At 52.9% G+C, this 12,776-nt stretch overlaps 2 protein-coding genes across 2 annotated transcripts; both read left to right on the top strand.

Annotated features, from left to right (window-relative positions):
• On the top strand, positions 1 to 2,634 carry CENPB (centromere protein B; the record flags this gene model as incomplete). The annotated part of the gene is made up of 1 exon (XM_080814667.1): positions 1 to 2,634. One exon carries the CDS (start codon positions 1 to 3, stop codon positions 1,819 to 1,821), a length of 1,821 nt encoding a protein of 606 aa, XP_080670793.1. The 3' UTR covers positions 1,822 to 2,634.
• Positions 2,635 to 5,106: 2,472 nt separating this feature from the next.
• SPEF1 (sperm flagellar 1) lies at positions 5,107 to 8,008 on the top strand (the record flags this gene model as incomplete). The annotated part of the gene is made up of 7 exons (XM_080813618.1): positions 5,107 to 5,215; positions 6,431 to 6,542; positions 6,884 to 7,040; positions 7,221 to 7,260; positions 7,395 to 7,455; positions 7,659 to 7,785; positions 7,901 to 8,008. The coding sequence occupies 7 exons, from the start codon at positions 5,107 to 5,109 to the stop codon at positions 8,006 to 8,008; spliced, it is 714 nt and encodes a 237-aa protein (XP_080669744.1).
• Positions 8,009 to 12,776: the final 4,768 nt, after the last annotated feature.

Genomic DNA, 12,776 nt, shown 5'->3' with positions numbered 1-12,776 from the left:
ATGGGCCCCAAGCGGCGGCAGCTGACGTTCCGGGAGAAGTCGCGGATCATCCAGGAGGTGGAGGAGAACCCGGACCTGCGCAAGGGCGAGATCGCGCGGCGCTTCAACATCCCGCCGTCCACGCTGAGCACCATCCTGAAGAACAAGCGCGCCATCCTGGCGTCGGAGCGCAAGTACGGTGTGGCCTCCACCTGCCGCAAAACCAACAAGCTGTCCCCCTACGACAAGCTCGAGGGCTTGCTCATCGCCTGGTTCCAGCAGATCCGCGCCGCTGGCCTACCCGTCAAGGGCATCATCCTCAAGGAGAAGGCGCTGCGTATAGCCGAGGAGCTGGGCATGGACGACTTCACCGCCTCCAACGGTTGGCTGGACCGCTTCCGCCGGCGCCACGGTGTGGTGTCCTGCAGCGGTGTGGCCCGCGCCCGGTCGCGCAGTGCCGCCCCCCGGCCCCCAGCGGCTCCCGCCAGCCCGCCTGCGGTGCCCTCGGAGGGCAGCGGCGGGGGTTCGACGGGCTGGCGCGCTCGGGAGGAGCAGCCGCCGTCGGTGGCCGAGGGCTACGCCTCCCAGGACGTGTTCAGCGCCATCGAGACCAGTCTGTGGTACGACTTCCTCCCCGACCAGGCTGCGGGGCTATGCGGCAGCGATGGACGGGCACGCAGGGCCACCCAGCGCCTCAGTGTCCTGCTGTGCGCCAACGCAGACGGCAGCGAGAAGCTGCCCCCACTCGTGGCCGGCAAGTCGGCCAAGCCCCGCGCAGGCCAAGCCGGCCTGCCCTGCGACTACACCGCCAACTCCAAGGGTGGTGTCACCACCCAGGCCCTGGCCAAGTACCTGAAGGCCCTGGACACTCGCATGGCCGCAGAATCTCGCCGAGTCCTGCTGCTGGCCGGCCGCCTGGCTGCCCAGTCCCTGGATACCTCGGGCCTGCGACACGTACAGCTGGCCTTTTTCCCTCCGGGCACGGTGCAGCCGCTGGAGCGGGGAGTGGTCCAACAGGTGAAGGGCCACTACCGCCAGGCTATGCTACTCAAGGCCATGGCCGCGCTGGAGGGCCAGGATCGCTCAGGCCTGCAGCTAGGTTTGATGGAGGCCCTGCACTTTGTGGCTGCTGCCTGGCAGGCAGTGGAGCCCTCGGACATAGCTGCCTGCTTCCGGGAGGCTGGCTTCGGGGGTGGCCCAAATGCCACCATCACCACTGCCCTCAAGAGTGAGGGGGAGGAAGAGGAGGAGGAGGAAGAGGAGGAAGAAGAAGAGGAGGAAGAGGAGGAGGAGGGTGAAGGGGAGGAGGAGGAGGAGGAGGAAGAAGGCGAGGAGGAGGAAGGGGGAGAAGGAGAGGAGCTGGGGGAGGAAGAGGAGGTGGAAGAGGAGGGTGATGTGGATGACAGTGATGATGATGAGGAGGAGGAGGAGGAAGAGAGCTCCTCTGAGGAGCTGGAGGCTGAGGACTGGGCCCAGGGGGTAGTGGAAGCTGGTGGCAGCTTCGGGGGCTACAGTGCCCAAGAGGAGGCCCAGTGCCCTACCCTCCATTTTTTGGAGGGTGAAGAGGACTCTGAGTCTGACAGTGAGGAAGAGGAGGAAGATGAGGATGATGAGGAGGATGAAGATGATGAAGACGATGAGGAGGATGGTGATGAGGTGCCTGTGCCCAGCTTTGGGGAAGCCATGGCCTACTTCGCTATGGTCAAGAGGTACCTGACTTCCTTCCCCATTGACGACCGAGTGCAGAGCCACATCCTTCACTTGGAACACGATCTGGTCCATGTGACCAGGAAGAACCACGCCAGGCAGGCGGGAGTTCGGGGTCTTGGACATCAAAGCTGAGCCACTGGGCCTAGTCGTGCCCGACCCGGATGTGGCAGCACCAGCCCAGGGCAGAGGACTCTCCGGGCAGCCGCTGTGGATGGAGCCAGAGTGGGGAGCTCCAGATTCTTTAGTGATGTTCCTCGGGCCCTGTGACAGGCCCAGCCACCTCGGTAGGGCCCGGGGCTGGGGTCAGCCTCACTGCCTGCTTATTGCCTCTTTCTCAGAGTCCTCCTTCCTCCCCATTTGCCCCCCGGGCTTGGGGGACCAGGTGGGGAGCTGTCCGGTGCTACCACACCATGCCATCCGTGGACTAGGCCCCAGGAGCAGCCAGGGGTGGGCCCTGGAAGCTCCCGGCCGGAGAGTGCCTCTCCCCTCTGCCGTCCACACCAGGTCTTTGGTGGGGGGGACCCCAAAGCCATTCTGGGAAGGGCTCCAGAGGAAGGTCCAGCCTAGGCCCCCACAAGGCTGGCAGCCCCCTACCCCTGCCCCTGGGCCGCCTCGAGAAGCACAGTCTAACTCACTGCAGGCTCCTGAGCCTGCCTCTGCCTGCTTCCCCATCTTCCCAATCCCTTTCTCTGGCCCAGTCCAGGTTACTTTGGCCCTTGGTTTTCTTTCCAGATTGGAGATTCCCAAGAGGCCCTTCAGGGGAGTGATAGTGGGCACTTCCTTGTGGGTAGCTGCAGGCCCCATGCCTCTCCTCCGTCTCTGGCAGGGCCCTATCCTGGGCAGGGGGCCTGGGGCTGGGCCCATAGTCCAGCCATCCAGCTGCTCCTTTCCCAGTCTGAATTCAATAAATCCGTCCACTCCCCTTTTGTGGGGGTGAACGTTTTAACAGCCAAGGGTGCATCCTTCATGGTCTGGGCTTGCGTCTGTCTTGGGAACACGTCCTTTCTTGGTTCCTTTTGCTCCTTTTTCTGGTGGGACATGGAACCAAGTGTTGAGAGGGTAGCCACAATTCAAGCCCTGACTGGGGCGAGGGGCCACCTCCATATCTAAATGTTATCTAGGCTTGGGGAGGAAGGGGTCTTCAGTGTACCTGTTTGGGTTTAAGGAAAGCCGGGCCTTGCACTGCTTTGGGGTTAGAAAGAAGTTGGGGTCAGTTGGCTAGGAGAGGAGGGAGGGAGCCAACCATCCCCGTTGGACCAAGTTAAACTGGAAACTAGGCCTGTTAAGCCCATTAAAGAAGGTCCTTGCAGGAGTGGGCCCAGAGGACAGAGCAAAAGGGGTGCTGGGGCAACTTCTGTGGTCCAGGTTAGAGTCTGGAGGGACATACAGAGCATATCTTTGTCTACCTTTAATGCCTTAAGAGGGAGCCCTTTAGACCTTTCAGTGATTAGCATCTCCAAGCCTGGTGGCCGTCGTGGGGACAGTGGCAGGAGGTAGATAAAATTCCTGGGACAGACTGCACCCCCAAGAGGCTGGGGGCACCCCAGTCCAAAGGTGAAGCTTGGTGTCTCTGCTGATCCTACCCCTTTTCAAGGCCCAGCCCCTCCCTCATTGAGGCCCTCAGGCCCCACCGGTTCCAGCCAGGGGAAGGCTTGGGCCTGAGGAGTCCGCTCGGCTCTGGGCCCCAAACCGGTTTTCCCACCTCCACTGGGGCTGGCACCTTGCTGCTGTGGTTCCCTCCCCACCACTTCCTTTCAGTTCTTCCTCTCTCCACCCTGGAATGTTAAGGGGGGGTATATCTAAGTCGTCTTTTGTCCCTTCCCTGCCCTGGGTGTGGTCTCTTCTAGAAAGGCAAGGCTACTATGTGTGACTTTAAATCAAGAAGGTAGAGTGACAATTCCACACTTGGCCTTCCAGACTTCTGGCACTCAGATTTCCCCTGTAGGCCTTGAGGACAACGAAACTAAAGGACTAAGGGACTGCAAAACGTAGTTGGGATTCCCCTTACCATCATTCCCCCACACCCATCTGAGCTATGGAGGAGGAAACCAGAAGGTCTTAAGGAAGCCCAGCCCCCCCACCTCCCCACCCCCACCTGCTCCAGAGTAAAGGGGGCAGGAGCAGTAGTCTTCTCCCTGTTCAACATGGCCCCTCCCTCAAATACCAACAAGGCAAATCATTTCCGTTTGTCTCCTCTTCTGCTGGAACTGAGGTCATCTCATTAATGGTAGCACCAACTGATGTTAATAGGGCCCTTGCTGTGTGCCAGGTGCTGTGCTAAGCACTTTCAATGCTCACGAATCCCTATGAGGTAGGTAAAACCATGTGAAAACAGGCATAGAAAGGTCCAGTAATGTGCCCAAAGCTACATTGCTAGTCTTTGGTGGAAGCAAGCTTTCTTCTCTGGCTGATCCTAGAAGTGCCTCTTTTCCTGCTACTCTGTGTCCCTTCACTAAGAAAGGACCCATATCCCTAACCCTACTACAAACAGTGCTCTTTTGAAATGGAATTGGCTACTGAAATCCATTTCTAACCCACGGAAGAATAGCTCTCGGAAGGAAGTGAGGGGTGGTGGAAGTGTCTATTGGAGCTCTTGTTACTCCCATATCCCCATTGGCCATACAAATGCAGATCTTCCATAAATACCCTTCCCATTTTCCTCCCTATTACCCTGTTGGGACAAATAGGCGAGAACCATTCCCACTTCACAAAAGGAAATAAGATTAAGGAGGTAAATAACCTGCCCAAGGCACTGGCCCTGAACCCTAGTATTCTCCCTGGGAATCTGGGGGACATATTAAATGCCCTACCAGGACACTGCTGGGAAGGGCACTAGAGATGATGGCACTAGAGATGACAGAGAGCTCTGAGGAGGGACCCAGCCAGGAGACACAGTCACACAGCCTATCACACAATCCAGATGGGAAGCGGCAGATGATTAGCAGTGGAAGCCCAGAGGAAGCTGACAAACATTGGGATGCCGCCTTCACTTGGGACTGATCACTAAAGGATGGGGAAGGGGAATCCCAGCCCTGGGGAGGCTGGTGCAGGGATACTGAGGGCCTGGTTGGCACTGACAGGTTTCAGAGTGGGCCAGTTTGGCTGATCAGGTGGCGCTTGGCGCAGATGCTGGGAAGACAAGGCCACTTAATCGCCTTTTCAAAGCTGGGGCCTGAGAGTAAGTAGAGGGAGAAAACTACAACTCCCAGAATCCCCTGCTCCCCGCCCAGTCAGGGATAGTTGCTATGGTTTCAGAAAACAATATGGCTGCTCCCAGCTGGGAGAAGAGTCTTCGGGTTAGAGAGGCAGAGGCAGGTCTGGCCGCCGTCAGTGGCGCGAGAAGAGGCGCCTGAGGGATCGTAAAGTTGGGGCTGGACTCTGCACGGCTGGAACGGCCTGGCCTTGCCGAGGGTGCCAATGGCGGGCAGCGTGGACGAGGAGGCGCTGCACCAGCTGTACCTGTGGGTAGACAACATCCCTCTGTCCCGGCCCAAGCGAAATCTCTCCAGGGACTTCAGTGACGGAGGTGTGCACCTCAGTATGTGTGCGCTCCTGTGTGTATGTCCCGTGTGCCCGTGTTTGTTGACATGTTCTGTCCTGCACGTATGTGTGTAAGGGGTCTGTATGCATGTCTCTTTGTGCTTCTGTGCGTGGGTATGTGTGTGTTGGGGGGTGTCTGACTACCTCTTAGAACTTTAATTGTGTATATGTGTGTGTGTTTCTGTGTGTGTCTGTGGGAATATGAATATGTGTGTATCCATATGTATGTCCCCTTGTTCTGTCCTTTATGCATGTGTGGCGGTGATGATGGTGTGTGTCTAACTGTGTGAGTCTGTGACTCCCTCCTGACACCTTAATGAATAAGACGTGTATTTGTGTATGCTTTTGTGCTTCTTTGTGTGTGTACTTGTTCTTTGCTGTATTCCATCTATCTGTCTTGTGGGAGTCTGCGCATGTGTATGTTCATATGTTTGTTGATGGGTTCTGTCCTGTATGCAGGTAGGGGGTCTTGTGTGCATATGTGTTTCTTTGTGATTATTAGGTGTCTGTGTGTCTAAGGGTGTCTTTTGAGATTTTAATGACAGAAGTATGCATCTCCGGTACATTAGTACATTGGTACCTATGTGACTTACTGTGCTTGTGTGTGACTCTCTTGGAACTTCAATGATGGAAATATGTATCTGTGTATGTGTTTGTGCATCTCTGTGTGTTGTATATGTGTGTGCTATATGTGGGCCTGTGTATGTATGGGCATGTGTGTGTCTTGTGTGTCTACACACTTTGTCCTATGTGCATATCTGTAGGGGGATCTTACCACATGTGTCTGCTTGTGTGAATCTGTGACTCTTTCCTGGGATTTTGGTGTTGGGAGTGTGTGTGTGTGTTTCAATGTAAATGACTAGGATGGGATCCCAGGCTCCTGATGGGCTCTCTTGGAGACTCATTCTCTACTAGAGGACCAGAGACCCTAGTTTTCATATGCCTGAGCTGAGGGGAATGGGATGCCTCTCCTCTGGGGTATGCTGGAGGATGATTACTGATTTCTGATCTTGCTTTCTTGAACCCCTTTCCCTCTCTTCCACCACCCCTCCCTCCCTATCATCCTTTACCTTTCCACGTCACCTCTTTGCTTGGCCCCACCACTCTGCAATCCATGATTCTCCCATCCCATCCACATCTTCTCCCTACTCCTTTTCCCTTACCTCCTTACTCCCTTCCATGCCTGCTCCCATTCCCTCAGTCCTGGTCGCAGAAGTCATCAAGTTTTACTTCCCCAAGATGGTGGAGATGCACAATTATGTCCCTGCCAACTCTCTCCAACAGAAGCTCAGCAACTGGGGTCACCTAAACAGGTAGCAGAATGCCTGGTGCACTACCGGAATCTCCATCCCCTACCCAGACCCCGGGATCCCAGGAAGGACTCCCCTACCATGCCCCCCACCCCACCCCCGACACACACCTCCCATGGTCTCCAAAGCCCAGGCTGGGATTCTGTTTGTGGCAGAGTAGGGAGGGACAACACAGTCAGGATCTGGTAACAAAATCAAGGGACTCCTTTATTGGGGAGGAGACAAAGAAAGGGGACACCAAGAATCGGGTTCATTCCCCCAAGGCTGCAACACTTCCTCCTACTCCACGCCCCTCAGTTCATTCCCTGGGGACCCAGTCCACCATCCCTGTGCCTGTCTCCCAGGAAGGTGCTGAACAAACTGAACTTCTCCGTACCAGAGGATGTGATGCGCAAAATCGCGCAATGCGCGCCGGGTGTGGTGGAGTTAGTGCTCCTTCCGCTGAGGCAGCGCCTGGAGGAGCGGCAGAGGCTCAGGAAGCAGCGCAGGAGCTCCTTACAGGTGCCGCCCCACCCGAGCCTCTTCCAGGCAGCACGAAGCCCCGCCTTGCCTACAGATGTGGGAGAGGGTGTTTGGCAAACAGAGGCTGGCCTTGGGGACCACGGAAGAGACATTGGGCTCCTTGTGGATGAGCGAGCCTGAACTCACAGTAAACCCCCGGGGTGGGGGGTGTTATTTCAGGAGCTGGCTCCCCAGGATGGCACTGGCTACATGGATGTGGGTAAAGTGGTCTTTACTTTTCTTCCCTCCCAGGAGCAGCTTTCCTTCTGTCCTACCTATGGGGGAGGAGAGGGAGAGAGAAGTCAGGAAAAAGGGACTCCAGCTCGACTAACTCCTCCACTTGCCTCCTCTCAGGTTTGTCCCAGAAGGCCCGAGGGGAAGGTGCCCCAGACCCCCAGGGAGGGGGCCAGGTCAGGTAAGGAAGCCGAGTTCCTATCTCACCAGGTCTGGTAATCCCCCAACACAGCGCTGGTGGGTAAGGGTGGGGACAGACTGTTCCTGGGAAGCAGGAATGGGGTTGGGGGGAGGGGATGGGGGAAGGAGTCTGGCCGAAGAACATCAGAAGGGTAAGAGTGGGGCCCCAGTTCCAGGCCCCCGCTAAGCTGCTTCCCACCCCAGGGGGGGCCGGCTGCCCGCGCCCCGGCCTCCGGGATATGGCCAGGCAGTGCAGGGCGGCGACCCAAGCTTCGTCCTCCAGATCGCTGAAAAAGAGCAGGAGTTGTTGGCCTCGCAGGAGACCGTGCAGGTGAGGGTGACTGGGAAGGCATGGGCGGTGGTGGGGCAATGGGTGCTTAGGGACTGCAGTGGTGGGGACAAAGGGCAGCAGGCAGCTGACTTCACCTCTGTGCCTCGTGGCCCAGGTCCTGCAGATGAAGGTGAGGCGTTTGGAGCACTTGCTTCAGCTCAAGAACGTGCGCATCGACGACCTCTCCCGGCGGCTCCAGCTGGCAGAGCGTAAGCAGCGGTGAGCCGTGGCCCGGGCCACGCTGGGTCGCCCCAGTACCTGCCAGAGCCCAGACGCCGAGAACCGACGCACCCACCCACGCACCCACCGACCTACTGACTGACCAATGGGCGGGCGGAGCCAGCAGCTCCAATGAGTCTCCTCGGGAGCCGGCGCGCCCCTCCCTTGGGATGGGGGCTAGTATGGGAGGGAGGGTCAGTGAGGCAGGCGCCTTCAGAGCAGAGACCCTGGACTGAGCCACCTCCTTCCACTCCACCCGGGTCAGGAGAATGGACCGCTTTCCAGAACCCAGAAGCCACGTGCAGAGACCTCGCATGCTCCCCAAAGCAGTGCCCAGCACCAGGGGCTCCGCTTTGGTGCTCCCTTCTGTGGGCCTTGGGGGGCGGTGCCCCGGCTCGGTCCACACCCTTAGAAACAGGTCCCAGCCCAGCCCTGAAGACAGCGGCATCTCCATCCAGGCTAGCTGTCTGTGCTCTGGGCTGGGGAGAAAGTTGCCCCAGGCAGCCAAGGGAGATCCTTGCCTCTCCTGGGAGATCACCTGGGACCCAAGTCGAGGATGGAGAACACAGCAGCTGGAGAAGAAGGGGTGAGGAGTGGGTTCAGCCAGGAGTGGGGAAGACATGGGCTGTGTCTGTCCCAGTCACCCTCCCCTCCTGTGGGGGGACCTTTGAGAATGCTTGGAAGTTATGGGATCATATTACCCCCATTAAAGAAGTTGTACTATCTTTCCTGTGACCACCTTCTCTCTCTGCCCAGATTTCTTGCCCCTCTTAATGCTGTGTTCCACCACCACCACCACCCTTTTGAGTGAAAGAGCCTTGTAAGCCCAAAGTGGGTCTCACCTTGTCGGCACCTGGACTCTGGGTGGCCACTGCCTGGAAGGTTGATGACAGCACAGGGGTCAGATCTTGTGCACTTGAACAGCCTGACTTCTAACTCTGCCCTTAGACTGACCGCCAAACCCACCCTCACAGTATCTTCCAACACTGTCCAAACCCAAATCCAAACCTAGTCTTCACATTCTCCCCAAATGTAACTACACCCTCACCTCCAACCCTGCCCATTTACTGACCCCCAAATCTATCCTCCGTATGACTCCCAGCCCCTCTCACAGACTGACCCCCTGTTCTATGATTCTATGGTTCTATGACTCTCAAACCTGACCAAGATGGTCTGGCCATGATGTGACCCTAACTCTAATAATTCACCAACTACTGGTAACATTCTGAGACCCCACAATTCTATTCCTACACATATACTCAGCATATACCTAGGGGAAACTTAAGGTCTTGTGTTCTGTATTCTGTGACACCAGTACAGCAATGTTCATAGTGACATTCTCTGTAATAGAAAATAATTGAAAATAGCTTGTATGAGTGTCTATCATATGTAAGAAATTACCACAAACTTAGTGGCTTGAAAGGGCACACATGTACTATCTCATATCTTCTGTGGGTCAAGAGTCTCGGTCTGGCCGAGCTAGGTTCTCTGCTTCAGAGTTTCTCCCAAGACTGCAATCAAAGTGTTAGCTAGAGCTGTGGTTTCATCTGAAGTCTTGACTGGGGAAGGATTCATTTCCAAGTTTGCTTGGTTGTTGACAGGGTTCAGTTCCTTGTAAGCTGTTGGGCTGAAGGTTTCACTTTCTTGCTGGTTGTTGGGTGGTGCTGCCCTCCTTTCCTTCCCCTATGGTCATGTCCAGTGAGTATGCTAGTTTACTTCACCAAAGCCAGCAAATGAGAGAGTTAACAGAGTCTGCTAGCAAGATGGCAGTTACAGTCTTCTCTAATGTCATCGCAGAAGTGACAGCCATCACACTTGTTGTATCCTATTTATTAGAAGTAAGTCATGAGCTCCAGGCCACCTTCAGGGGGAGAGGTACACGTGGGTGTGAATCCCAGGAGACAGGGATAATTGGGAGCCATTTTAGAAGCTGTCTACCACAAGGAGGAAAAAGGAATAAAAGGATAACAGCTAGGACAGCAGTTACCTTTGAGAGGAAGCAGAGGGCAGAGAGGCAAGAAGCATGCACATGAGTTATTTGTAATGTTTTAGTCCTTGGGCAGGTGGTGGATTTATAGGTGTTCATAGTGGGCTGTTTAGAGACAAGCAGGAGAGAGTGTCATGAACTAAGGAGTATGTGCAGTCCAATTCTGTTCACCTGAGTTCCTAAAATAATACACATAAAAATTGAGAACTACTCCTGACCTTGATCTGAGCCTCTTCCCTGCACTCAGCTTGGTCTTAGGTCTTAGCTTGTCTTCAGCCTGATCTTCTACTTTCCCCAAATTAACCACCAGCCCTCACACATGTTGACCCCAGCTCTAGCACTATTATTCTGCTATAGTTTGTCTTGAATCTCCAGAGTTTTGTTCTCTGAATCCATTGTCATGGAGCACACCTGTAGACTCCTGTGTGTGGAGCTGGTAGGAATGGTGTGTAGAGGGGCTTAGGGACCAGGAAGTGGGGTAGGGCATGATCTGCCTGACAGGGACACAGTGGGCCCAGAATATAGGTTTTGTGGTAGGGGTCACCCTCTCAAGAGTCTGCTAGCTCCCTCCATGGCAGAGGCTGGGCCAAGTCCTGGAGGTTCCTCCTCCTTGAGTTCCTCCCCTGACCCCAGCCATTCCTAGTATCCAGATATACCTGAATCTAAAATCATATTTGACACCCTACAAATTAAGTTCCCAAAACAATGGAGAATTTTATTGAATGTTTCTTGGGAATAAATATGAAAGTGGGTTACATCACACATTATAATCCTATAACTCTTCTTGAAACATCCCTCTTGTTCCCCAAACTTCCCCTCTGACAGCCATTGTCATATTTCTCCCCCTCTGATCCTCACACTCCTCTTCACTTTCTGACCCACATGAAAACTGATTTCTTCTGGCTCATTCATTAATTCATTCATTCCTCTAATGTTTATTTAGTGCCTACTATGTACTAAATGCCAGGAACACAAAGATGAATATAAAACATGATTTGTATCCCCCAGTGTTCACAATCCTAGAAGATGAGAATGCATGCAAAGTGGTACTTAAAATTTTTTGTTACTCAATGTTTTAAACAGATAAAATACACATAATTAAAACACAGATAAAAAGTAAAATGTCTCCTTCGTGCCCACACAACTTCAATAGGCTTAACTTTTATCTTTAGTTTTTGTACATTCTGCCAGAATGTCTTTTTGTGAATGCAAGCAAATATGCACATTTATTGTTATTCTGCACCCTCCTTTTTTTTCTTACCATAAAGGGGAAGCATACTACCCAAGCTGTTCTGTGTCTTGATTTCCATTCAATATGATCTCTTATAGATATGTGATAGCCAATGTTATATGCCAACTTAACTGGGCCACAGGATGCCCATAATTTAGTCAAACATTCTTTGAGGGTGTTTTCAGATGAGATTGACGTTTAAATTTAAAAGTAGACTGAGTAAAGCAGATTGCTCGTCTTCGTGTGGGTGGGCCTCATTCAATCAGTTGAAGACCTGAACATAATAAAAAGGATGTCTCTTCCCTGAGTAAGAGAAAATTTCTTCTTCTTGATGGCCTTTGAACTAGGATTTGTCTTTTTCCCCTGCCTTTAGACTCTAACTGAAATATCAATTCTTCCTGTGTCCTGAGCCTGCCAGCCTTTGGATTTGACTCTCCTAGTTTCCAGTTTGCTGACTCATTCTGTAGATCTTGCAACTTGGCAGCCTCACTCATCACATGAGCTAATTACTTCTTATAAATCTCTATCTGTATCACCTATACCATCTGTCTCTGTATCATCTCCCCTTAGTTTCTCCAGAGAATCTCAACTAATACAAGATTTTTCTATATCAATACATTGAAAATTTCCTGTTTTTAAAGCCATATAAAATTCTATTGTCTGTACAATATGTAATTAATCAGTCCTCTATTTGGACATTTAAGTTGTTTCTAACCTTCTGTTATTAGTAACAATAATGTAAAAGTGAAAAACCTCATACATTCATAGTTCAGTATTCTTTGCAAGCATATCTGCATGACCAATGCCAGAACTGGGTTTGTTAGGATGAAGAATATGTGCATTTGTGATCTTGATATTGCAAAATTTTCTTCACAAGGGCATGGTTCAGAGCAGAGGCTGAAAAGTGATGGCCCATTGCCCTGTTTTGGTTTCACAGTGTCATGTTTTTACAAAACTAACTGCTAATTTTTGTATTGATGAGGATGTGAGGCAACTGGAACTCTTTTACTCTGCTGATGGAGTATAAGTACAACCGTTTCAGGAAACGGTTTGGCAGTTTCATATGAAATTAAACATATGCCTATGCTATTGTATTAGTTTGGGTTTAATTGGAGAAGCAAAAAGCATTTGTTGCAGGAATTTGGCTTTGGGTAACTGTTAAACAGTCTCTGTAAGACTGTTTTTTTACATATGATGGTGGAGCTTAAAAGGCTCCAAGTCAGGCCATTGGGAAGGAAAGATGGATATAAAGTGGCGGAGAGAAAGGACAAGCTGGAATCCATGAGCATAAGCTGGAACCTTTGATGACACACCAGAACTTGTGTTGGTTCCCACTACCTCCAAACGTGATGATGTGTGTGTCCTGTAGTAGAGGAGGGTGCCTTCTGTTATCTGGCCCAGGAGTCAAAGAAGCTGAAGGAGGATCTGGGGAAAGGGGGAGTAGGTGCCAGCCTGTTATCCCAAGTCAACGACGTGTGCCAGCCATCAGCAACAAAGTTCATGGGCTGCAAACCTCCTGTCCAGATTTTGCAAGTGTACCGGTATAGCCGCTGC

This window comes from Martes martes (assembly GCF_963455335.1).
Source record: "Martes martes genome assembly, chromosome: 9".
In the NCBI taxonomy this organism is placed as follows: domain Eukaryota; kingdom Metazoa; phylum Chordata; class Mammalia; order Carnivora; family Mustelidae; genus Martes; species Martes martes.
Note: the sequence above shows the minus strand (reverse complement) of the source record. Positions and strands in the feature narration are given on the sequence as shown.